Source organism: Orcinus orca, chromosome 6 (genome assembly GCF_937001465.1).
Source record: "Orcinus orca chromosome 6, mOrcOrc1.1, whole genome shotgun sequence".
NCBI classification, from domain to species: Eukaryota; Metazoa; Chordata; class Mammalia; order Artiodactyla; family Delphinidae; genus Orcinus; species Orcinus orca.
In genome coordinates this window covers 66,568,900-66,593,504 of record NC_064564.1, presented here as the reverse complement: position 1 = coordinate 66,593,504, position 24,605 = coordinate 66,568,900, and the positions used below count along the sequence as shown (strand labels likewise).

General features: G+C 41.5%; 1 protein-coding gene across 1 annotated transcript in view; it reads right to left on the bottom strand.

The window, feature by feature from the left end:
* The window catches only part of GLIS3 (GLIS family zinc finger 3), a 375,244-nt gene that overhangs the window by 22,627 nt on the left and 328,012 nt on the right, over positions 1 to 24,605 (bottom strand). Inside the window, exon 8 of the mRNA XM_049711314.1 lies at positions 6,978 to 7,153. Coding sequence (XP_049567271.1) covers positions 6,978 to 7,153 — 176 coding nt within the window. The remainder of the gene's footprint in view (positions 1 to 6,977; positions 7,154 to 24,605) is intronic.

Sequence of the window (24,605 nt, the reverse complement as noted above, 5' to 3'; positions counted from 1 at the left end):
TCTGGGAGCTCACTGGCCTGCTTCTTCAGGGCCTGTAGGCACACTTTAAATCATGAGAAAGACAGCTTATGAACCACAGGAGCCAGGACCAGCAGAGAAGGCTCTGCTTTTCCCCCGCTGCTGCCTTGATATCAAACAGCTCAGGCTGGGGAGACAGCTTCATGGTGATTTTCTAATGAAATCTAATGACTGGATCTTGGATGATGGAAATCTTTGTGTTGGCAACTGGCAACTCCAGAGGGGTGAAAATGGGAGCAAGCAGTGGAAAGTATAGAAACCTCAGAGAATAGGGAAGAGGGGCAGAAAATGGGGGCAGAACCCTCAGAAAGAGGTCTCTAGGCTCTACCACTGATTTCCCAGAGGCGATCAATGTGAATGAATCCGTGAGATAGTTCCATTTTACAGATTAGAAGACGGTTCCAGAGAATCTTTGGCACACCCTGTAGTCTGTCTATCCAATAAACATTATTAACAGAAACTCAGTTTTGTCGAGCATGGCAATGAACTAAAATTCCTGTCTTCCCAGACTCCCTTGCATGTGAGGGTGGCCATGGGACTAAGTTTGGGGTACACCTGTCCTTCACTCTTCTCCCTCACTTTTGCCTGAAACTGAAACAAGAAATGAATGGAGAACATCAGCATCCATACTGTGACCAGGAGGATGGAAGCCACGGTTAAAGACGGCAAAGCAGAAAGCAGGAGGAGACTGGTGCACCATTGGCCCCATGGGGCTGCTTCTCCTCCATGCACTGTTTACTTTTAGATGTCTTGTCACATGAGAAGAGTACACTGGGCATGCTGCTATAACATGATAAACAAATCCTGAGAAGCCCTTTGCTCTGTACAAATGTGTATGACAAATAACAGGCTCTTTGGGAAAACCAGGATTGGGACAGACCACTCAAAATCTATGAAACCTACTCATTGCAGGAGTAACAAAATGATCAAGAGAGGATTTGGGCAGCCAGTTCAATGTGGCTGGAGGCTCTTTGGTGGTTATTAAAAATGGACAAAAATGTTGACTGGAAATGATGGCTTGCAGGAACTGAGACAGCAGGTGACAGAACCAGCACTTAGGAAGAACTGTGATCTGCCATCAGCTGAGGGCTGGGCAGGCCAGGTGTGCACCTTTCTGGGGACGCAGCCCCTGGGATCACGCTCATTTCAAATTTTATAGAAAGAGAGCAGAAAGGGATTCTGCTTATGCAGAAGATAGGCTGAGGGCTTCTTCATTTTCTCCTTCTCTTGCCATCTCAGCTCCTCTTGCCTAGGAAAGATTGTGTGTGAACAACCAGAGCTCCACATTATTTTGACACCATTCCCCTATCTACCACTTCTATCTGAGTGAACTGGACTGTTTATTTAAGTCACTGCTGTTTGGGTGTTCTATGCAGGCAGTCCAGTATAATCCCAAGACTTAGGATGTAATGTTCCTACCTCGCCCATTCCATTCTCTACACAGTGCCCTGGCTGACTTTCCTAAATACCACGCTGGCCTCTTCACTTGGCAGCATTACACTCAGTGTGGCCACAGATCCCGTTCTGAGCCGGTCTTGCAGGTTCCTCAGCCTTCTCTCCCTCTACTCCACGACTGAAGCTGTATATCCCAGCCGTACACCAACTGTCTTTGGCTCATCTCTCTAAGCACACACCATGCTGTCATTTGTGTTCTTGCCTGTGTGCTTTGCTTCCCCCTGCCTGGAATGCCTCTCGCCACTTGGCTTACCCAGTGATCTATTTACCATCAAAACTCTATTCAGTGAAAGTGTGGAGTCCTAACCACTGGACATGCAATGGACTATTACTCAGCCATTAAAAAGGATGAAAAAATGCGATTTGTAGCAACATGGATGGAACTAGAGATCGTCATACTGAGTGAAGTAAGTCAGACAGAGAAAGAGAAATATCGTATGATATCACTTATATGTGGAATCTAAAAAGAAATGATACACATGAACTTATGTACAAACCAGAAACAGACTCCCAGACTTAGAGAACAAACTTAAGGTTACTGGGGGGAAGGGTGGGGAGGAGGGATAGACTGGGAGTTCGGGACTGACACGTACACACTGCTATATTTAAAACGGATAACCACCAAGGACCTACTGTATGGCACAGGGAACTCTGCTCAATGTTATGTGGCAGCCTGGGTGGGAGGGGAGCTTGGGGGAGAGTGGATACATGTGTATGTATGGCTGGGTCGCTTTGCTGTGCACCTGAAACTATCACAACATTATTAATCGGCTATATTCCAGTATAAAACAAAACAAAAACAAAACTCTATTCGAGAAGAAACTCTATTCACCTCTAGGACCCCTTCTCTGACACCTTCTTCTGAATAAACTGGGAGCCTCTGATACATTCTGTTATTGCATATATCACATTGCATTGATTAAATGACATTCATGTTTGCCTGACAAAAGTGGGTGACCAATAAACACTTGCTGAATTGAACTTGGCCTCTCCTTGATGGGTCCAGAAGCGGGAAGGTTGTGAAAATCCTGTTCTAGGAATTCCCACAGCATTCTAACAGCTTGGAGTGAATAGAGCATTTAAAAAGAAATTATCCATTAGTACCATAACAAAATGTACAAATATCAACTCTCAGGCAACTAATCCAGGCAAAATTCTGAAGCTTGCCCGGGCAAGAGAATGGTCCTAAAGAGAAAGAAAAGACTGAAGAACAAGCTTAAATGATTGGAAAGAGTTATCCTTCTGTTTACATCTTAAATAAAAGACTAAAATGTACTAGGAAGTTGCCTTGGAGATGCCACCCAGAGACCTGTAAATGCTACCAGTATTCAAACATTAAAAGAAATGACACCTTATCCACCCTTACTAACGAAGGCAGTATGAATGGATGAAGTGGGTGCAGAATCAACAAAACTGAGCTCTGGTCCTGGGTCATCCACTAGGTTAAGGGAACTTGAAAAAGCAGTGCTATTAATCTTTTCAAAGTGTGCCTTTTACAAAATACCTCGTAATAAATATATACATAGAGCACACAACATCTAAGCTCTTATCAATTAGTACACCATGAGCAAAACTCGATGGACCTCATTTCCTTCTTCATCTATAAGACTAAAGCCACTCTGAGTACTAACCTTTCATGGCTCTATGTAATGCAACAGCATCTACATACAAGCGTATATTCCATGGATAGATATAAACACATATTTATTTTGATGTGCCTTTGACTTAAAAATGGTAGATTAAGAATGTGGCTTGGAGATGTGGGCTTCTTGTTAAAGACGCCTGTGTACTTTGCCAAGGCAGCAATGCCTAGACATTTAATATTCTTCTATGTCTCAGTTCCCATCCCTAAAAATACAGTGATGACATTTTTCTCTGACCTCTACCTGCAGTAGGGAGCACAGAGAGGATGGGGGTGACAACACTCATTAAAGCCATGAACTTCTTGAAAGAAAGAACAAATATTCACTGTAGCTATCATGTTAGCAATCCCGACACTGCTTGGGGCTTTAAAAATCTACTTTTAATGGGGGTGAAGTTCCTTGTCACCAAGATGCTATATAACACCATCGAGCAAACTAGTGCAACCAAAGCTGAAAGGCACGGCCAATAACAGCAACTCATTTAGAGGGTCTCTGCTCCCCTCACTCCCAGCACTGTATCGCCCGCTTGAAAAATATTAGATCAATTTGGGCCCTTATCCTAAGGAGTAGTTGAAGAGAAATGCTCATGCCCAGAAAGTATCACAAAAACATTTTCAGAAAAAATGCTTGAGGCTAAGTCTGCATCTGGATCCCTACTCCCTAAATTCTAGCAGTTGCCCAGGGGCTAATGCATGAACACTCTCTTTGCAAGCTCTTCACTGCAGCCACTTGCCCCTCCTCCTGGGAGAAAGTCATGATTTCCAATTTGCATAACTATATCTTGATCTCTTCCAGAAAGGCTTGCTGTATGTATCTATTTTAGAGCTGCTACTGTCACTGGCAAAGTCCACTGGGGTCCCCGGGAAAAATAAGACACAACCTAGGTGATAAGATAACCTCTTCTTTTGTGTTTACTTTCACTTGCCTATAGCGGGCCTTGCACTTAATATGTTGGATTTGAGTTCCCAGTGCAGAACCGCTGCGCCGGACACTTCAGCTTGTTATGCATTGTGCAGAAGCACTGAGCACGACACTGCAATTGAAGATGAAGACGGCATGCTATTTGCAGAAATGCTGCACGGGACCCGCAGGAACTCCTCCCACCCCTCGGCAGGAGAGAACCCTATAAAGCAGCCCAGCCTCCAGCCTTTCTGGGAGAGCCTGTGCTCTAGAGCAGGAGCCGGAGCCTCTCCATTCTTTGATCAAAGCATAAGCTTTCCTTTGCTTCTGAAACGAACTCAGTCTCGTTCTATTGGCTCCAACAACACTGGGCAGAAGGACATTTGTTGGGGAGTAACTAGGGAGGATCGGTAACACTATTAGCAGTTTCTCACTGGCCATGGGAATTTTTAACAATTAAAGTGAAATTAAAAAATAAAACCACAATTTCAAGTTTCAGCTAAACTTGAGAAAATTCATTGTTCAACTAAAAATGAGAAATATGGCAGAAGAGTCTTTTGCCAAGAGGCAGGGCAAAATGATAAGGTAAATCCCATTATCTGTACCGTCCTGTTTCATTATTCATTTGGTGAATGAGAAAGTGTCAATCACTTATTCAGTAAATACTTACTAAATGCCTACTTTGCACCAAGTATTATGCTTGCCCTAAGACTACAAATATTATTCCTATTCTCAAAGAGTCTAATAAAGAAACGGGAGTAGAAGGAAGAACATTAATTAGTTAAGCTCCTGCACAGTACCAGGTGCTCTGCTTGTGGAATTCTCCTAACAACTGATGAGAGAAGGTAGGTAAGACTCCCCTCATTTAATGAAAGTGAACTGAGGCTCAATAATTTGTCCAGAGTCACACAGTTGAGTACATTGGTATTTGCATTCAAATTGGTCTAATTCCAAAATCTCTTTTAGAATTTCTTTAGAAAGCAGAAAAAAGAAGAAAAGGAACCACCCATTATCCTACCACCATGATTAAAAAAAAACTGTCAACATTTTGGAGAATTTCCTTCCCATATTTTTTCATGCAAGTAGGTTAATTTTTGAAATTTTAAAATGTGTTTTTCACAATTGTAATCAAAGTGTGTTATACTGCATTTCACTGGAATTATGACACCATTGACTGTGAAATGCTCCATTGTTCTATATAGCACCAGAAAGAAAAATCACTGCCAGTTACATGATGCCACTGACTGGGATATGTTCAGATTTCAGCAGTGTTAAAACATGAAGGTAAAAATTGTGTGTCTTAGAATCAGTGACCTATTCTGTATTCCACAAACCCCAAACTCATGTTGTTTGCCTCCTGCCTGTAGGTAAGGGTGGCTTCAGAGCACCTGAATCTCCCCCACATTAGGAGAACTCCTTGTCAGGGTTGGGAGGCCCCCCTCAGAAGACAGAGTGCTCTGTTTGTCTTCCTCACACATTCATTGCTTTACGCATAGTAGGCACTCAAGGAATGCTTCTTGGTTGAGTAAACACATAATAAAGCTTGAGAAGAAATTTACTGACAGAAGAAGGTAAAAATTACCAAAGGCCCAAGTTTTGTTGGGGAATGGGGGGTTTGTGTGACTAGTATCAGGGAGAGGGGAGAAGCAATGGATGGAACTTTGAGCCAGAGCCAGTGGCCCTGGGCTTTCCAAGATTCTTCCCTTCCAACAACCTGCCACTCTCTGCATTTTGTCTCCTCGTTGGCTGTCTAGACCCCTGCTTTGATGTTCTTATCCAAACCTAGCTCCATAGTACTGCTTGATTCTGCCATCTTGGGAAGTTATTCACACTTATCCACACAGCTTGAATACTGATTTAGATTTGTTTGGGGATACCATACCACCCATTAATTTCAAGTAATAACTCATAAAGAGCAAACTCAGGAATCAACATGAGACAGATGGAGAAGAGTCATGTTTCTCAGGTGCTGAAACTCTCAGTTTAAATGTATGGTATCCCTTCTGCTTATACAGAAGGTGTGTCTGTCCCTAGGAAGTAAAAGCCTATGTATACTTTGAGTCTATATGATTTGACAACTCAACTTTCTATGGATGTTCACTAAGATATCTGCCTGAGTCAGCAAAATTGGTTTAAGTAAAGAAAAGAAATTAAGCTACACTTAGTTCTCCATGCATGTTCTGGGTTAAACACATTTTGAAAACCATCATGATTTCTCTTGCCTTCCTTCCCTCCTCTTCTTCCATGAACTCATCCAGTATCTATGTGTCTTTACAACACGTGAAGAACTGTGCTAAATTCTCTAAAAGAAAGAACAGTGGGTCAGAAAATTCTGACTTTAGAAAGAAGTTTACACATTACCAGTGAAGACAAGTTTTACTCACAGAGAAGTAAATTACAAGGGAGAGAGAGCATAAGTATCAATAATATCAGAAATACAGGTGATATGCAATCAAGTGTTTAAAGCCAGGAGAGATTACATCCAGCAAGGAGATCAGGAAAGGCTTCAGAGAGAAGGGCCATTTCATCTGGGCCTTGAAGGATGGAGAGGATCTGGGCATATGGGAATGGGGGCAAAGATCTGTGAGAAGAGAGGCATGCGTGGGCCAAAGGACTCCTGTTGTTTCCCTTTTACACTGTTTACTGCTTAGGAAACAAGATGCTATTGTTAGGGCCTAACCATGAGGTGTTAAAAGTGCTGGGTCAATGAATGGATCATCACCTTGGGCTGACCACTTGGCGGTGTCCTAAGTCATACCATCTTAGGGTCAAAGCCAGGAAGATACTGCAAGATTTCATGCTGATTAACTGTGAAATTTTAGAGGAAAGTTATTAAAGCCAAAGCCTGGTGGTGTATAGCAGGACATCTGAAATCCACAACAGGTAACTAAGACACTTGATTAAAAGCAACAGCACAACATCACTTTTCAAAACTCAAGGGACTGTCAGCTACTTGCTTACCATGGACATGGATTCCATTTGGTTGAAAAGAAGAGCTTGTTTCTGGCTGATAAGACTTCAGGTGTGATGCTGAGGGCTGCTGGGTATGGGGAGGCTGTGTTCTCTGCATTATTGAAGGAGGAGCAGGCACTCTCCGGGGGCTGATGTGGTGAGGAGATGGGGCAGAAGGTGCAAACCTGAGGAAACAATTATAAAAAGGAAACATAAGAGATGTAAAATAGCAGGAGCAAAGACAAACTCTTCGGGCTTCCCTGGTGGCGCAGTGGTTGAGAGTCCGCCTGCCGATGCAGGGGACACGGGTTCGTGCCCCGGTCCGGGAAGATCCCACATGCCGCGGAGCGGCTGGGCCCGTGAGCCATGGCCACTGAGCCTGCGCGTCCGGAGCCTGTGCTCCGCAACGGGAGAGGCCACAACAGTGAGAGGCCCGCGTACCGCGTACCGTGTACCGCAAAAAAAAAAAAAAAAAAAAAGACAAACTCTTCAAAGCCAAATTCTAATTCCCTATTCTGGCTATATAAGAGTGTGACAAAAAGCCCTTTAAAAAAAACTTAAGACTTTTCTCTCCCATTTTTAACCACTGACTTCTCAATTGAGATACTGAAGGAATAAAAGAGATTAACAAAGGGAAAATCTAGTCACAGTCTGAGTTTGTCAAGCTTCTTAAAATGCATTTCAAATACTCTGGGTTTGGTGAAATTCAAAGCACATCTTTGCCAGACCCCTTTTCTGCTAATTTTTAGACCCGTTTGCATTTTAAGGGAAATTTAATCTGTGTGTTTCTGATTCATTTACACTTGCCTCATAAACATTTTGTTCTGTAAGACACATCTGAGGTCCAAGAAGTGTTACAAGACTTTATTATAAGCCTCTCTAGTCCTATTCTCTTTAAACTATACATTTTCTTTTGCCAAGAATAAATTAACTTAAACCTCAAAGGTCAAGTGTGGTTTGAAATCCCGAACCCAAAAGATCTGTGTGGGTTCTGTGCTTGGCAAAGAACATTGCCCAGGGTGTAACAGGAACCTCACACACGATTTGGGACATCTCTTGCAGTCACACGGGCCAATCATAATGAGATTATGGCAGTTTCTGAGGTGGGACATACAGGTGTTTAAATAAGGTGACATCATCAACTAACCCGAGATATAAAATGGATAACTACCCATTGATCTTCTAATTGTACAGAAAAATGGCAGGATCTGACTCACTAGGTTTAAAAGGACAGTTTATACTTTCTAACATTGAAGTTCCCTTGAAGTGTACTCGTGCGAACAGTTTTAAAGTTGAACAATGACCACAGACTATCAAAACGACATTCAATCTGCCAGTTCAGTAGGGGGCTGGTGCAAGTGTGGTGGAGAAAGGAGCAGGGACTCTGTCAGTGCAGTGAAAACAAGCATCACAATGATGTGCAGGAAAACTATATTAGCAATGAAGCGTTTAGTCTCCCCGCAAAGGCTCAGGTGATTGAAAACCTTCAATAGGCTGTTTCTTACACTGTATAGAAAGACAGGCTTTGTTTTATGCCAACATGTAGGTGTCACCATCTATGTACACCACTTATTTCATAGAAACAGGTCACTTCATTTTTCTGGGCTTTTTGTGTAGGGCCATAGGTGATCAAAGGGAGGACGAACCAGTCAAGTTTATCAAGCAATTTTCAACATTTTGAACCATAGTATTTAACAAGGCAGAGCTTCTACATTTGTATTGCTGCAGTAAGAAACCATGGGATGAAATCCCATTTGTTTTTGCATTCCCCTTGCTGAGGTCTGATAAGACTATGTAAGATGATGTAGGAGCCAAGAAGGGAGGATTTGGACTGGTTAAGTTACGGAGAAGACAAGTCAGAGGAGGCTTAAAGAAACTAGCTGGGTTAGGATGCCTGCTTAATCAAGAACTTAGATCTTCACTCAGCTGGAAGAGAATAGTAACTGAGTGTCCTGTGCCTGGTAAATATATATTTTCCAAGCACATCATCTTAACTGGAATTAGCTTGAAAAGATGTGCTGAATGGCCTTGAGGAAAAACAGAGCAAATGAACACTGGCACTGTCCTGAGAATATCTATTAAAACTTGTATGCTGGCATTCCCCGTATAGAGGCTATTTTCTTGGGGAACATGTCCTCAATGTGTCTCACAGGCTGCTCTGGGCTTGTGTGAGAGGCAGGAGGAATTGTGAGATCACAGACTTTGGGGCTAGAAGGAGTCCACATCACCAACCAACACCAGAATTCTGTGAACGGAAGATGTCCAGGGAGGGAGGGAAAGGGGTGGATTTGAATTGGAAGGAAACCTATGTCATTGCTAAATAGCCATCTTTGGCATCTCAATTTTGTGTTTTGGGGGCAAAGCAGCAAGATCCTTTGCCTTCTTAATTATATTTCTGTGTTTGGGAATAAAAGATATAACATGCTCTTGGTGTTTTTTCAGTCTTCTCTTCTGATACCTCTGCCACTTGTCCTTTCTCTTAAGGACTGATGGAGCAGAGATGTGTAGATGGAGCAAGTTGCAGTATTTAGAAGTAGGACCTTAGTATCACCAGCTTGATGGAGGAGAATAATTTTGTTTCACAAATCCCTCCCCCACAGCACAGTAAGTCTGACTCACAAATGAAGGTTTGATTAACAAAGAGTAGAAAATGTGTATGGGGAAGGGGAAGGAGGCAAAGATTGTGAGCAATATAAAACCTTACATTTTTATAATTTGGGATGATGTGACTATAGGGTGAATTATGATTACTAGCTATAAAAAAGGGGTGTATTCAACCAACTAAACAGAACTCATCTGAGCATTTTAGGTGTCATCTGGAATGTTAATTTCATACAACAGACCTCTATATCTATATTTAGATGATATATCTATATATAAATTATATATCTATGTATCTATCTACCTAGAGAGTATATAATTATATGCTAATTACAAATCATTCTTATCTATTTATTCACACAAATTTCACACCCTGGCCATTGTCTCTTGGTTACCACATATTACTTAATGTAATAGCAATGTTGAGCAAAGAGAAAAAATGTGGAAGTACATACGCATCAAGATTTTAGCATCATCTATCTCAGAGACCTGGGGGGGATAAAATAATACTTACTGAGCCTTCAACCGACTCTACATTCTGCTTTTTGCTAATTCAGTCTGGATTTTTCACCATGTTATTCAAATAAATAAGATTATATGGTATAAGTTAATATAATTTCAAAATACAGTATGTCACTCCATATAAAGTATTAATAAAAATTTAAATATATACTATTCTAAATGAAATAAATGTACACTTAAAGTAGTCTTTGCTTTGGAAAAGAAAGAATTGGTACAAAAACTCTAACTTTTACATATAGAAAGAAAAGATGGAAAGTAACAAGATGTGATCTTGATTGTGATCCAGACAATTTCTAGGAACAAGGAAATAAATAAGAATTTAGCACTAAAAAGCCCAGTGTAAGAAACGAGTGCATAAATGACTGACTTTCAAGTACAGCACATAGAATCAATTTTGTTACTGCCTAAAAACACTACATTGTATTTTATTGAAAAATCTCTCACAATCTATTAACTTAAATTTAATTTTTATAAACTTGCTTACTTGTTAACTAGCTCATAGAAACAGAAATAGCAAATTAGAATCAGGGATGAGAGGGCAGGAGAGGAGAAGACAAGGAGAGAGCCCTACTGTTCAAGGCAAGGCCCTGGGAGCAACCAAAAGCAGTCACTAAATCACAGCAAGAGAGATGCCAGGAATGTTATTTAAACAGCCAAAGAGACTCAAGAAACTTGAGTAGTTTGAGGCCATTTACTCCAGAAGCAAGCAAACAAACAAAAAACATGCATGCTTAAACAGAAACTTGCTAAGTAAAACATAAAATGTTATTGTTACTGAAGGTAGAGTAGAGGGGGCCTCGAAATTCCATTTTCTTAGTGTCCTCACCTATTTTCCAACATAGTCTTTTTTTTTTTTTTAACCTAGTCTTTTTAACACGCACACACATGGCCAAATTAATATGGTCTGAATTTTCTGCCCCAAACAGGAAATTTTTCTTTAACTCCAAAGAAGATGAATTAAATATTTTGATACTAAAATAAATAAACAAATAATTTTGATGCTGAGTATAAACTGCAGTGATTTATAATTTTTCTCCTAAGGAATATCTCATTCCCCCACTATGTCAGGACAAGACGACATCACTCTCATTCATTCTGAGTGACAGCAGTGTCCAAGAGCCAGAAGACAGACTGTCTGAAGTCTTTCTGGGTCCAACTCTGTTCCCCAGCTGCTGATCTGCAGTTGACATTTCACAGATTTCATTTGATATAGCTTACCAGTCTCTTCTTTGGCCTTTCGTACTTCTTTGAAACAATAGAAGATTGTTATGTAAAAATGCACACAACAGAATTTTTAAAAAACATCACTGCTTACCAGAAGCAGATCACACAAAAGCAAACCAGAGAATTGAGTCAACCATTTCCACTCATTTAGTGGAGGAGTTTATATAACCTTAGCATAAGCCATGGTTTAATGGTTTGCAAAAACAAAAAGAGACAGAGAGAAGGAAACAGGTTTTAAAGTGCTCACCAAAGATCTGCGGAAAAAATAAAAAACCGGGCTTCCCTGGTGGCGCAGTGGTTGAGAGTCCGCCTGCCGATGCAGGGGACACGGGTTTGTGCCCCGGTCCGGAAAGATCCCGCATGCCGCGGAGCGGCTGGGCCCGTGAGCCATGGCCGCTGAGCCTGCGCGTCCGGAGCCTGTGCTCCGCAACGGAAGAGACTACAGCAGTGAGAGGCCCGCGTACCGCAAAAATAAATACATAAATAAAAATAAAAATAAATAAATAAATTTAAAAACCACCTTGGAAAGATTTCTGCAAATATTTATCTATATACACCCTGGGAAATGTCTGATTATTTGGGGGTATTTACTTGGTTATGCTCCTTCTCTTTTGTGGCCTGCTCCCACCCTCTGTTCACATTGAGCTTCCCAACCTTGCAGTGATGTGGGCCAGAAGCAAAGAGCTCTCCTGCTGATGCAGTACTCAATCTTAGATTGTTTCATAGAACAATAGGTCCCAATTGAAACACATACAACTGGTGAGGTTCATGTGCAGAGAAATTGCAAATGGCAGGAGAAGCAGACGGCTGTCGTAGAAGACAGATGGAGTAGAAGTCAGACCCTCCAGCCTTGGAGTGTGGCTCCATCCCTTACCAGCCGGGTAATTTTGAATAAATACCCTGATTTCTCCCAGCCTCAGTTTCAAGTGCAAAATACAGTTAACCTCGACTCTTACTGGGGATCATAAAATCTGAGATAATATATTCATTTATTCATTCAGGAGGTATTTACTGAACACCAACCAAGTGCTCCGAGTGCACTACGGAGAGAGTAACACATGACACAGATCTCCGTTGTTTGTGTGAGAGGAAGCAGGCAATGAACAATTTTAAACCCACAAACTATGTATTGAGCTAGAGGAAATGAGTACTACAGAGAAAAATAAAGGATGCAGGTGAGGGGCGGGGTGGACTATGAACAATTTTAAATTAGGAACACACAGATATCCAAGTACTTTAAACAGAGAATGTCTGACACCTTTCAGATGATTGACACATGTTTATGGAATGACTGCTCTAAACAGAATGTACATTTAAGGTATCCCTGATTTAAAATATACCCAATGCTTGAGAGCTGTCTAATAGCACTGTGTTAGAATATCTATGAAGCTCGAAAAATTATAAAACTCTTAGCACTCTTTTTCTCTCTTGACCATGGAAAGAGGCTCAAAGAAGGTGAGGCTTTTACTCATCTGGATAATTTCCTAGTTCCAGGAGCAGTTAGTTGTGGTCTTCTGTAAGAGTCTCATTTTTTTGGTACTGGCTTTCCCAACGAATTATCCTGAGCTCACAAATCCATACAATCACAGAATATTTGAGCTGAAGGGCAGTGGAGCACCACTGTATCTAGCCCAGAGACATGAAATGATTTGCCAGAGTCACACAGCTAGTTCTCCAGATACCACTTTATCCCAAGAAGGTAAGACACTCTCTAGTGAAGATGCAAAGCAAGGCAGAGAGATGGCTTGAGGGAGGATGGAAGAGGACTCTTGTGGGCGTCTGAGGTTTTTCTCCTCATCACCAGATGATGGGGATGGGGGTACCAGCAACCTACTGCCTTTAAGAATCTGACAATGTGGGCTTCCCTGGTGGCACAGCGGTTGAGAGTCCGCCTGCCGATGCAGAGGACGTGGGTTCGTGCCCCGGTCCGGGAAGATCCCACATGCCGTGGAGTGGCTGGGCCCATGAGCCATGGCCGCTGAGCCTGCGCGTCTGGAGCCTGTGCTCCACAACGGGAGAGGCCACAACAGTGAGAGGCCCGCGTACCGCAAACAACAACAACAACAACAAAAATCTGACAATGGGATTTCCCAGTTTGCTTTGGTGAATTTGCTCATTTCTAAACTGGGGCTCTTTGTGCCCAAGCCAGGCTTATACCTTTAGTCTTTCCAGCTGGATAACGCCTTTCAGTTACACTCTTTCCCTTGTGTATAAATCCAAAGTATTTCTATGTCAACTAACAATTGTATTTCTTCAAACAAAATTTACTAATAGGCTGTGTTGCAAATCAAGCACATGTCATAAATATGTCTCACTTTTCTTCATTCGTACTGTATACACAAGCAGTGCAAGCCATGTGGGACTGTATGTTTTAGCACTGCTTTGGGGGTTGACACTTTGAAAACAGGTGTTTTCATGATCAGCTAGATTAGATGTTGGTTGGTATGTGCTTTGGATAGTTACCCCCCACCCCGTCTTCTTTCTTCCATGGGGGTTACAGACCTCCCAAAGAAGGAAGAATGCAACAGAACAGCTAGTTTCATTGCATTCACATGAAAAATATTATTGATTTGCTGCCAGGGAGTAGAAATAATGAATAGAAACTGGTCTATGGCAGATTTGGGGAGGTATTCTTCATTCCCCCAAAGAATTGTGGGGTATCATCTGTAGTGGTTTTAAAATTCATCTGTGAAAACTAATCAATGAAAAATGGCTTTAGCAGTTGGCTGACTGCAGAGGGGGAAAAAAGGAATCCTTTTCAAAACCTAAAAAGAAAAGCACAGTTTTAAGGATTACACATCTGATTTAACATCTAAAAAAACCCCCCAATGATAATACCCCACTTTGTATAGCCAGACAGTGCTCCATTTTAGTAGTCTTTAGTGGTCTTTATAACGATTTATGAATCACTTCATGAATTCCTGGCTGAATCATCTGGGTGACTATAGTATCTACTTATACTTCCCTTCTGTCTCACAAAAGAGACACTTGGACTCAGTTCAATCCAGATTTGTCCCCGAATGAATCACAGCACGTTACTGGGGGAACTGCAAATTGAATTCTGCTTCTGAGACAATCAAGACCAGCTTTCAGAAATGAAGAAACAGCCTTGGGGAAGTGTGGGTAATTGCAACACTGTCCATCTGGGCAGGACCAAAGCAGGCCAAGAGCTGTATGTCCATCTGCGGACTCTGTTCCAAACTAGTCGAAGAGCTGAAGCCATCCCCAGGAAGGGCTTAGTGTTTCTTTCTCCTTACAAGAGTCTGGGTCAATATTAACTACAAATAATTTATCACATTGGACGAGACTAAGACTCAAAAATGACTGCCTGAGCCTCCACAGAGCATGACAAAATGAGGGCTGTGAAGTTGGCTATAGGTGAAATGATCACCAAGGCTTTTTAAAAAAGACACATATATATTATAATGAGTGAGTACTTGTGGGAAACAGAAAGGGTGGAGTGTTCTGGAGGAACGTTTCTCCACTTGGGTTTAGGGAGTAAGTTGTAAGTCAAGAAAACAAAGTAATCAATGTCCAAGGCAGAGAAGTATATTTTTTCTTGTATACAGTGACATACGGCCCACGGTATCACACTATTATTCCCCTGTGGAAATGCAGAGGGAGGAGGAGAGGACATCCAGGATATGTTACAAAAATGAATTATGCAGGACACATTTAACCAAGAGCCAGGTTTTTTGGAATATCTTGACTGCAGAATTGGCTGTGACTTGGTTGGTTGTCTATTTCAGAATCTGATGTGATGGGGAGAAAGGAAAGAAAAGTCTGATTCTGCCAAATCCTCTTTACAAAAAAAGTGCCAACCAGAAGAAAATTTATCCAGAGTGGTCTTAGACATTTCATGTCAAAAAATTCTGCGGTGAAAAAAAATTCTGTAATGATATCGTCCCTTGGGCAGCTCTGAGTAGGTCAAAGCAAGGGGATTAACTCATAGTCCTGTGGCAAAGGGAAGACTTTCTCTTGTTCAGCATAGTGTTAGGCATAGAGTTCAGTCTGCTTTGAAACAGAACGCATTAGGTGAAAGAAAAACATTCGGAAGAAAGTGTGATGAGAATGCTAGATGAGAAATGAGAAAAAAAGTGTTATTTTTCTCCAAAGGTGAGAAAGAGAGGTATAGGTAGATTAAAAAACAGCTTCTTGCATACCTTTCTCATGGTCACAAACTGAAAACACGAGTCTCTTGACGACATCAGAAGAACTTTTAGAACTAACTTCCAATGCAGTACTCCTGCCAAGTACAGCCAGGTGCCTTTGAAAGCCACTGCCAGATGAGACCTCAGAAGTCAATATAATCCATAAATTTGAAAAGAAACTAGCTGGGTGGTGGTTTGTTCAGTAGTAACATGTGCTGTTTATATGTGCTTTTTTTTCTTCATCTGAAGGATGTCAGGTTACTATTGTAATAACCACAAATGAATTTTCTATACCTTCTCTTGAAGACGAGACTCAACAATTGGCTATAGAAATGAATGAAAAGAAACAGCATATATTTAAAAATTCACAATTAGAGAAGGGCTCTTGGCTCTTACAGATGGAAAGAGCATCAAATCCTCAGATGTTTGCTACCATTTTGTATCTTCAGCACCCCATCCAGTACTATGCAAAGATAATTAATAAATGTTGGCTGTTGCTGTTGAAGAAATACTCTGTTGAAGAGACCACTGGTTCCATAGACATGGCTCCCAAATTAGTGCCAATTCTTTTTTTTTTTTTGCGGTATGCGGGCCTCTCACTGTTGTGGCCTCTCCCGTTGCGGAGCACAGGCTCCGGACGTGCAGGCTCAGCGGCCATGGCTCACAGGCCCAGCTGCTCCGCGGCATGTGGGATCTTCCCGGACCGGGGCACGAACCCGTGTCGCCTGCATCGGCAGGCGGACTCTCAACCACTGTGCCACCAGGGAAGCCCAGTGCCAATTCTCGTGTCCAGGTGGATGGTACCTTTGTCGAATTGGTGCAAATGGCCAGTTGAATATTATTATTGTCCAGAAACCAGTTTCTGGTTCTGAGGGGAGAACACCTTCTTCAGGAGAATGATTCCAACCATTACTCTGAGGAAGATGATTAAAACAGAGAAAAGTTTTTCTCCTTGCAACTAAACAGAAAAGCAACTAAAGATTATTTCTCAGAAAAGGAGGCAAGAAGACTAATCCAAAGAACTTTGTCTCTTGGTTTCTGCTCACTTCAATAGACTCCTCACCACTAATGAACAAACAGTCCTTCCCTTGAAAAAAGATGTAGTTTCTTAGGAGCCAATTTCTCCAACTATCCCCACCTGAGAGGGGAAAAGATGAAGGTGATTTCCAGATCACACTGTTAAAACATTAAGCAGAGGCTTTCCTTGGAACAGCCTTTTCTACATCAGAGATGAGACACTTTGTAATATGCGGGTATCTTGACTCGGGCTAGAATGGCTCGTGGGCTTTCACTTTGGGAATTCTGGCTCCATATGACTTGCTGTCTCAGAGGAAGCATATGAAAAGAACACATTGCCACATTTGAATACTATAATGGCTGAGTGAACTCCATGTTGCTTCACGCTAATGCACTAAAGTAGAGGTTTCAAGAAAAGGAATTCTATTTTACCTCAAGCATTCCTTGTTACTGTCATGACTCACTTTCCTGATTGAAAATCCAAGGGGACTAAAAAAACATCATCTTGGGCTTCTCATGAAGTGGATTTGTTTGGAATGTGGGAACGAAATAAAGATGGCTGATTTGGCATTCAGAGGTGAAACAACTTCATTGGCACTTAAAAATTATAGTTCCTTTTACAGACCTTCTAATAGATGGTTTGTAATGTGCGTTTATAATTAATCTAAAATGATGATATAGTACATTTCAAAATTTAAAATCCATGGAAAACAAACTGATGTGAACGAATACTTGAACCACAAGTCAAGCCATTTGTTTGCTGGAGTGACACGTGTATGCCCACATCAGCATCTCCTGCTTCGCCAGGAAGTGACACAAAGGAGAATGTGGAGATGGAAGTGCATCAATCAGCTGCTCAGGGTTACTGCTGCCTTTCACACTATAAAAATGAGTTTGGACTTTATTCTAAGTATGGTGGGAACACAGATGTGAGCAGAAAGTCCTCAATGATTCAATTTACATGTTAAAGGGCAGCTCCTGTTGTGGTGTGGAGCAAAGTCCAGGCGTGCTGGTAGGGTGAAAGTAGAAGGTTGTGGGTAAGCAAGACTGGATGTTGGGAAACCAGTTAGGGGGCTGTTGTACTTGAGAGAGAAGGGGATACTGGTGAGCTGGGTGTGGAAGAGTGGAGCTGATTAGGCTTAAAATGTATTTGAAGGCAGAGCTAATAGGACTTACAGGTTAATTCTATATGAAAGTGCTTGGGCAAAGGGAGGAATCAAAGTTGACTCCTAGGCTTTTTAGGTTTTTAATAGTAAGCTGAAGACAGCCATGGAGACCTAGCTCATTATTTTCCTCCATTATCAAGAAATATATAGGACTCTGGTAATTAGGCTCATAAAAGTTTCGCAGACCACACTGCATTAAGGAGCCTGGGCTTTATGTAGAGAACAGGCTTTTGTGTATTTGGCTAAGACAGGTGCCCTGGTGACCCTGGCATACATTTCAAAGGCCTCCATATCCTGTTATCCACCCAGAAATTTAAATGAGAGATAGATCAGGGTGGGCTATGGCAGCTAGTTCAGCAATGCCTTGTTGTTGTTCCTGTTCTATTTTTCTTCCAGAGGAGCCATTCACAGTCATTAGGTAGGTGAGAAGAAAGTAACAAATATCACCAATTTCCCTGTACGTGTAACTATTACGATTGAGTCAGGGTGGCATATTTATAAGAAGCTATTAGTAAGGTGAAGATCTCTGTGAGAAGAAAGGTCATTCCAAAGGCCAATAACCCCACTGATATTTTCCAGAGAGGATGAAGCATGGCTGTGGTCATGGATCAATATTTAAGACGTTTTAAGACTGGTGGGCTATTCTGCCCTGGAATAAACATCAAGAAGTACCAGGAATTTTCCACAGATTTAAAGAAAACAGAACAGAAAAAGGACCTCAAGCTTTTCCGTCTAAGATACGATGCTGTATCTCCATTTTCAAGTCTAGGATATTGGAAGTTTCTGCCTCTTTGTGCTCACAGCATCAACATCAGGAGCAACATTCGTTACATTCAGCAATTCTCAAGTAGACGTGTGGGGGGGAGGGGTAGATTTTGGACCCCACCTCTCTTAATCTTGAACATCTGTGGAAGTCTCTTTTCTGGAAAGAAACTGACCCCTTAATGGGATGTTAAATGTGGATAACTGTTTTCTGAATATAAAGTGCTGAAGCCCAAAGAGAAAGAATGATGCTCTTGACCACACGACATTAGGTGAGCATCCTATCAATAGACTCTTAACAGAGGATGATGTAGATGCCAATACTCAGGCTGATAACAATGGATATTTGAGGCTTATATTTATTTTCTGACTATGGCTTTTCTCAATTATTTCAGTGATAAAGATTGACAGGCTTTGTTTGTTTGTTTGTTTTGCCAGTGTTTGTTGCCTTATAAGTCAGCTATCTATGCATGTGGGAAAGGGTCTGTAACACACATCAAGGAGCCTCTGAGAGCAGTGCTGACTGGGTAAATTGCAACTAAATTATGACACACAGCAACGTGGATACTTCGTAATAATACTCAAGTCTTCTCTTTTATAATAAGAACAGAGAGGCCAAGTTATTGATATTAGAGCTCTAACTTTCAGATGTTTGGCACTTTGTCTCTAACATGGAGGTAATTTTTTTTTGACACTGACTCTTCAAAATCTTCTTAAATAGGTCATGACTATATAAACTACAAGCTTGGAATAGCAAGGGACAAAACTGTCTTTACAAATTGTGTTAAAAAGGAAAATAACACAAAACCCATTGTGTTGCCTTATCAGTCTAGGATATGGAAAGGACAGCCTTTGTCTGCTTGAGGACCAGACAAATCATTCATACATTCTTCATCATTTCTTCTTCTGTTGGGCATAGAATATGTTCTGAACTCTTGCTGGGTGGATAACAGGATATGGAGGCCTTTGAAATGTATGCCAGAGTCACCAGGGTACCTGTCTTAGCCAAATACACAAAAGCCTGTTCTCTAGATAAAGCCCAAGCTCCTTAATGCAGCTCATGAGCCTCCTCCTACATTTATTTATGAAGCTCCGTCCTCGCTTGTTCTCTCTCCTCTTAGCTTTTGTATATATGACGTTGCCTGGCCGGGTTCTATAGACCTTCAGATTTCAGGGAGATATTTTTTCTTCTATTCCTCCCTCCCCAATTTTGGGTTAGGTACTCCTTCTGTATGCCTCCACAGCCTCCTGTAGTGCCCCTTCATAGCATCCAAAATTATGATCACCTATTGACCAGGTTAGCTCTTGCTGGACTAGGTGCTTTGAGAGGGCCAGGCTCCTGTCAGCCTCATTGACCACTATGTCCTCAGTGTCCAGTATATTGCCTGGTGCCCAAATACCAGCTGACTGAATGACTCAATAAATGAATGAACCTCAATGTTAGGACTGATTTTGATAAACTTTAATATTTTGTATGATGCTTATGATTTTAGCCATTATTGCACACATACTAGAAGATTAAAAAGAGAGAGAAAAGATTATGTGGAGAGAGAGAGAGAATGTGTATGTGTGTCTGTCTATGGAAAAGCTGAGTGGGTGAAGATATCAGTGTCCCTGTTTACTAAGAAAGTCCTAGGGTGGGAAGGACAGCAAAGCAGCAGGCCTAGTTTTGAGCTGTTCAGATACTACAGATGCAAATATGTGGGAATAGTTAGTATTGAGCATCTAGTATTAAAGACCACAGGAAAGCAAAGGGAACCCCAGCAATGGGTGATGGCAAGAGACTCCTAGCAGTGTGTGTGTGTGTGTGTGTGTGTGTGTGTGTGTGTGTGTGAACATAGGTATTAGAGCAACTACGTATTGTATAGAAGTATGCAGGTTATATAAGATGCTGGAGCTTTGAGGTCACCATCCTTCAGACCAATGAATCAAGGGGAGTAATCCTTTCTAGGAATCTCCCACCTGGGCAGTGGGAGTTGGCAATGACCCCCCATTTCCTAGGCATTCCCCTCACTGGTCCTTTTCCCTTGTCAAACCTGCCTTAGCATCACAGGAACCCTGGAGGTTACAAGGAAATTTTAGGTTCCTGCCCTCAAAGAACTAATAATCCAGTTAGCAAGTGGACATCTGGGAAATGGAAAATAAATGAGACAGATTTAACTGGGGAGCTGCACGAGGCAAGGAGGCTTTCTGGGCTGAAAACTAAGCCGAGCCCCAGGCTGATAACATTTAGTCAAGAATAAGACAATGAGGGAATATCCTTATTTTCTCTTTAGGTAGAGAAAGATCCTGAATTAAGATGCAGAAAACAACCAAGCTAAGTCAGTGAGCAAGTTGGTTTGACTAGAGCTAAAGAACTTTACATAATTGCAAAGACATGACATAGAAAACAATTGCTATTTTTAACCCCTTGGCATCCAGGAAAGCTACAATATGTTCCCAATGGTGAATAAGAAAATGCTATCTGTGAAGACCAGCCCTGGTTACCCAAAGGCATAGAAAGACTGCACATATATCAAAGTCCCTAGAATTCTAGAAGTATCACATCTGATATGAATGGAAAACAGTAAGGCTTCCCAATACTTCATACAGATTCAAGAAACTGACATTCCTTATTTAGCTAAGGTGTTTAGATTACTTTCTCCAAAAAAATTGTCCCTAACATTCTCTGCTGTTGATTCCTGTACTAGAATGCATTCTCCACGGGGAGAGCACATCCTTTCCTTGTTTTCAGTCTTCTCTGGCTCAGAGGTGGGGCTCGTAGGAAGCCCTTTACATGTCGCTCCACTCTGGTAAATCCACAAGTCCCCTAAACTCTGTCACTTATACTACAGAGCACACCATATTTGTGGCACTCTTTAGAAGGGGAGAGGCAGCCAACATGCTCTTGAACAAGATGAGTGACACAAATCCAGCTGACTTATTCTTGGGATTGCAAGATTTCTCCATCTCAAAAAAGGACTTCCATCAATGTTTGTTTTCTCTCGTCTAAAAGACATATTTTGAAACCCAATAAATTAACACTTCCGAAGACGCCGAGTTCCCACTGTCATAAAGTACCACTGGCTCGTTCAATATGACATAGTAAAACACCACTTCCCATAATAATTTTAAATCAACATTAGGTGATGTGGTGTGGTTCAGCTTAAATCACTGAAACGATGTGTCATTCAGATAATATTTCAAAATAAAAATGGAATCTCGTCAAATTGAGAGAACTTGCGTTTACTTTATTTTACGGTGGTAAGGATCAAAGAAACAGATGTTAACTGGATAGATGTAGTGGACCTTTCCTGACTTATGACAGTGGCTCAGCCCATTTTGTTAACAAGTTAAAGCTAAATAAATGATGAATCAATGCCCGCAAAGCAGGAAAAAAAATGCCAGTTTCCCACTAAAAATCGCAAAGTGGATAAACTTATTTCCGTTAGGAAAACTGCTGGGGTTTTTACTGGGGAATTTCCCAGGCAAACAGAGGCAAAGATATATAAACCCAAAGCGGAAGGTAAGCACATTTCCTCTTAGTGTTTTTATGCTGGACATTAGTGCAAACACAGTGAATAATTCAGGGCTGTTTCTCCAGTCATCCTCATCTCCAAACCTGATTGGAAGAGATAAACCTCCACGCCCTTGCTCCTGCCAGTTGGGCTGGCATAGGAACGGGGCTCACATCCTGTGGGGAGAGCAGAGCAAAAAGGCAAAGCCACAAAAGTGAAAATATCCACTTCATTCACCCAGCCATGCAAAGTACACCACCTTCCTCTGCCTCTCCATTTTCCCTTCCATGATTATATTACCAGCGACTGCAATCATCTGACAACATCCTCTGGCTTACAAACCTGAATCTCTCAGCCATGCCAAGGTTGTCTGTCCTCATGCCATGTAACAAGCTAGGTGCTTTACCTGCTTTGGTTCATCTAATCCTAATTCCCCATGAGTGTAAACTAAGGCTCAAAAGAGCTAAGGAACACCCATCACCTATGTGTTATTCCTGCCCAAAACGAACAAGTTTATTAAGGAGGAAAAAATATCAGACAAGTCCAAACTGTGGAACATTCTGCAAAATAAATCTCCTCAGTTCTTTAGAAACTGTCAATGTCATGAAAAAAGCAATAATAATAATAATGAAGAAGAGGATGATTTTTTTTTTTTTTGGCGGTACGCGGGCCTCTCACTGTTGTGGCCTCTCCCGCCGCGGAGCACAAGCCCCGGACACGCAGGCTCAGAGGCCATGGCTCATGGGCCCAGCCGCTCCGCGGCATGTGGGATCCTCCCAGACCAGGGCACGAACCCGTGTCCCCTGCATCGGCAGGCGGACTCTCAACCACTGCGCCACCAGGGAAGCCCCAAGATATTCTCTCAGATTGGTTCAGAAACAACAGGGAAGCAAGCAAACAGACAAATAAAGGATCTCTCAAGTCAGAAAGAGAAAAAGAAAGAGAGAGAGAAGGTGGCAAAATGTTAACAATGGGTGAACATGGGTGCAGGGTATATGGGTGTTCACTGTGCCATTCTTGAAATTTTTTAATATGTTACCAACATTCAAAAGACGAAATTGAAGAAAAAATTATAAAATAAAACAAAATGAAATGTTAAAAACAAAACCAGAAACAACCCAAGCAGCAGGAGCATCCACGGAATACATTCGAACAATTAGCAACTGTGAGAGCTGGGATTTAATCAGGTGTTTGGGTTGTTGTTTTTGACTCTAATAATGGTTAAAATCTTTTTCTACATTGATTCTTTTAAAGGCTGTGTACAAAAAAGAAGACACACAGATTACTTTTTTCTTATATTCTTGTAAAGAGTCTTTATAACTACCAATAAGATGAGACAAAGAGGAGGAAGTCCCTATGGATGGTTTCTTAGCTTCACTACCTTGTAGGGTATGATGCTTGGCCAGGCAGAATGAAATGGGATGATGAAAAGCCCACGGATAATATCATTTAAAACTCAACTGGGAACTAAATAAAATCCTAAAATGAATAAGCTCATCTGAACTTATAGAAATACATCCAACAACTGGCAAGTCTGTGAACTTAATAGATGATTATCATTTGCACTGCTTTGCTGACAGATCCTGTGAGAGAAGCCTAATAAGTTGTTTACACATAACCATGTACATAGAAGTGTTAGGATTAAGTCTAACATATTCTGATCCATGTTTCAATTGCCTACCAGACACATCCACCTGGATGTTTTACAGCCACCTGAAAGTCCAAACCCTAAAGTCCATTTATTATCATTCCTTCTTTCCCACCCTCACCTCTACTCAAAACCCTCTTTTCCTTTGTTAACGGCACCATTTTCCATCTTGATGTCTCGGGGTGTAACTCAGGAATGAATTTTGGTCCCTCCTGTTTACCCCACCATATATTTATAATTAGTGATTCTGCCTCCTAACTAATAGCCCTTGAATAAATTCTCCATCCTTACTGCTTTGCCTTAGCTCAGGTCCTCATATTGTTCACAAGGACTTCTATAATAACCTCCTTCTTATTTTCCCTACCTTTCATCCCTGCTTCAAACCTCAATTACTTTACCATCTTGTCACCTGAGTTGCTTCTCTAAAATGACAATCTGATGTGTTTCTCTCCTAATAAAGGGTCTATAATGGTTCTTCACTTCCAGTAGGATCAGGGGTAAAATCTTCAGCATGGTTGTTCCCCATGAGCCAACCCATTCTCACCTGACTTCATCCGCCATGTCTACCTGATGATGCCACCTGAGTTACTGGCACCTTGCTCCCTCCATGTGTCCTTCCCCCTCTCATGTCTTACATATGTTCCTCTGGCTACCTTGGATGCTTTTCCCAATTTATCCACCTGGAAGAGCCTTAATCTTCCTGTAATGCCTAGATCACTCTTGTCTTTCTTTTCTCCCCCTCCCCAAGGCAGAGATGGAGCTTCTGTGGCACCTCTGTTACATCATTTATCCAACCAGCATTACTATATGTTGTTTGCATGTCTGTCTTCACTACCAAATCCTATAATGGCAGGACCAGGTTTTCATCATCTTTTCATCTTCAGCAAAATGTACGACACATAGCAAGTATTCAACAGATGCTTATTAAATGAACAGATGTATTAATAAAGGGTAGGCATACAATTTAAAAATATGGCTTAGTGGACTTAAAAACACATTAAAAAACTCCTAGACCAGGCCAACACCAACAAAACCACAGACTGCTGGTG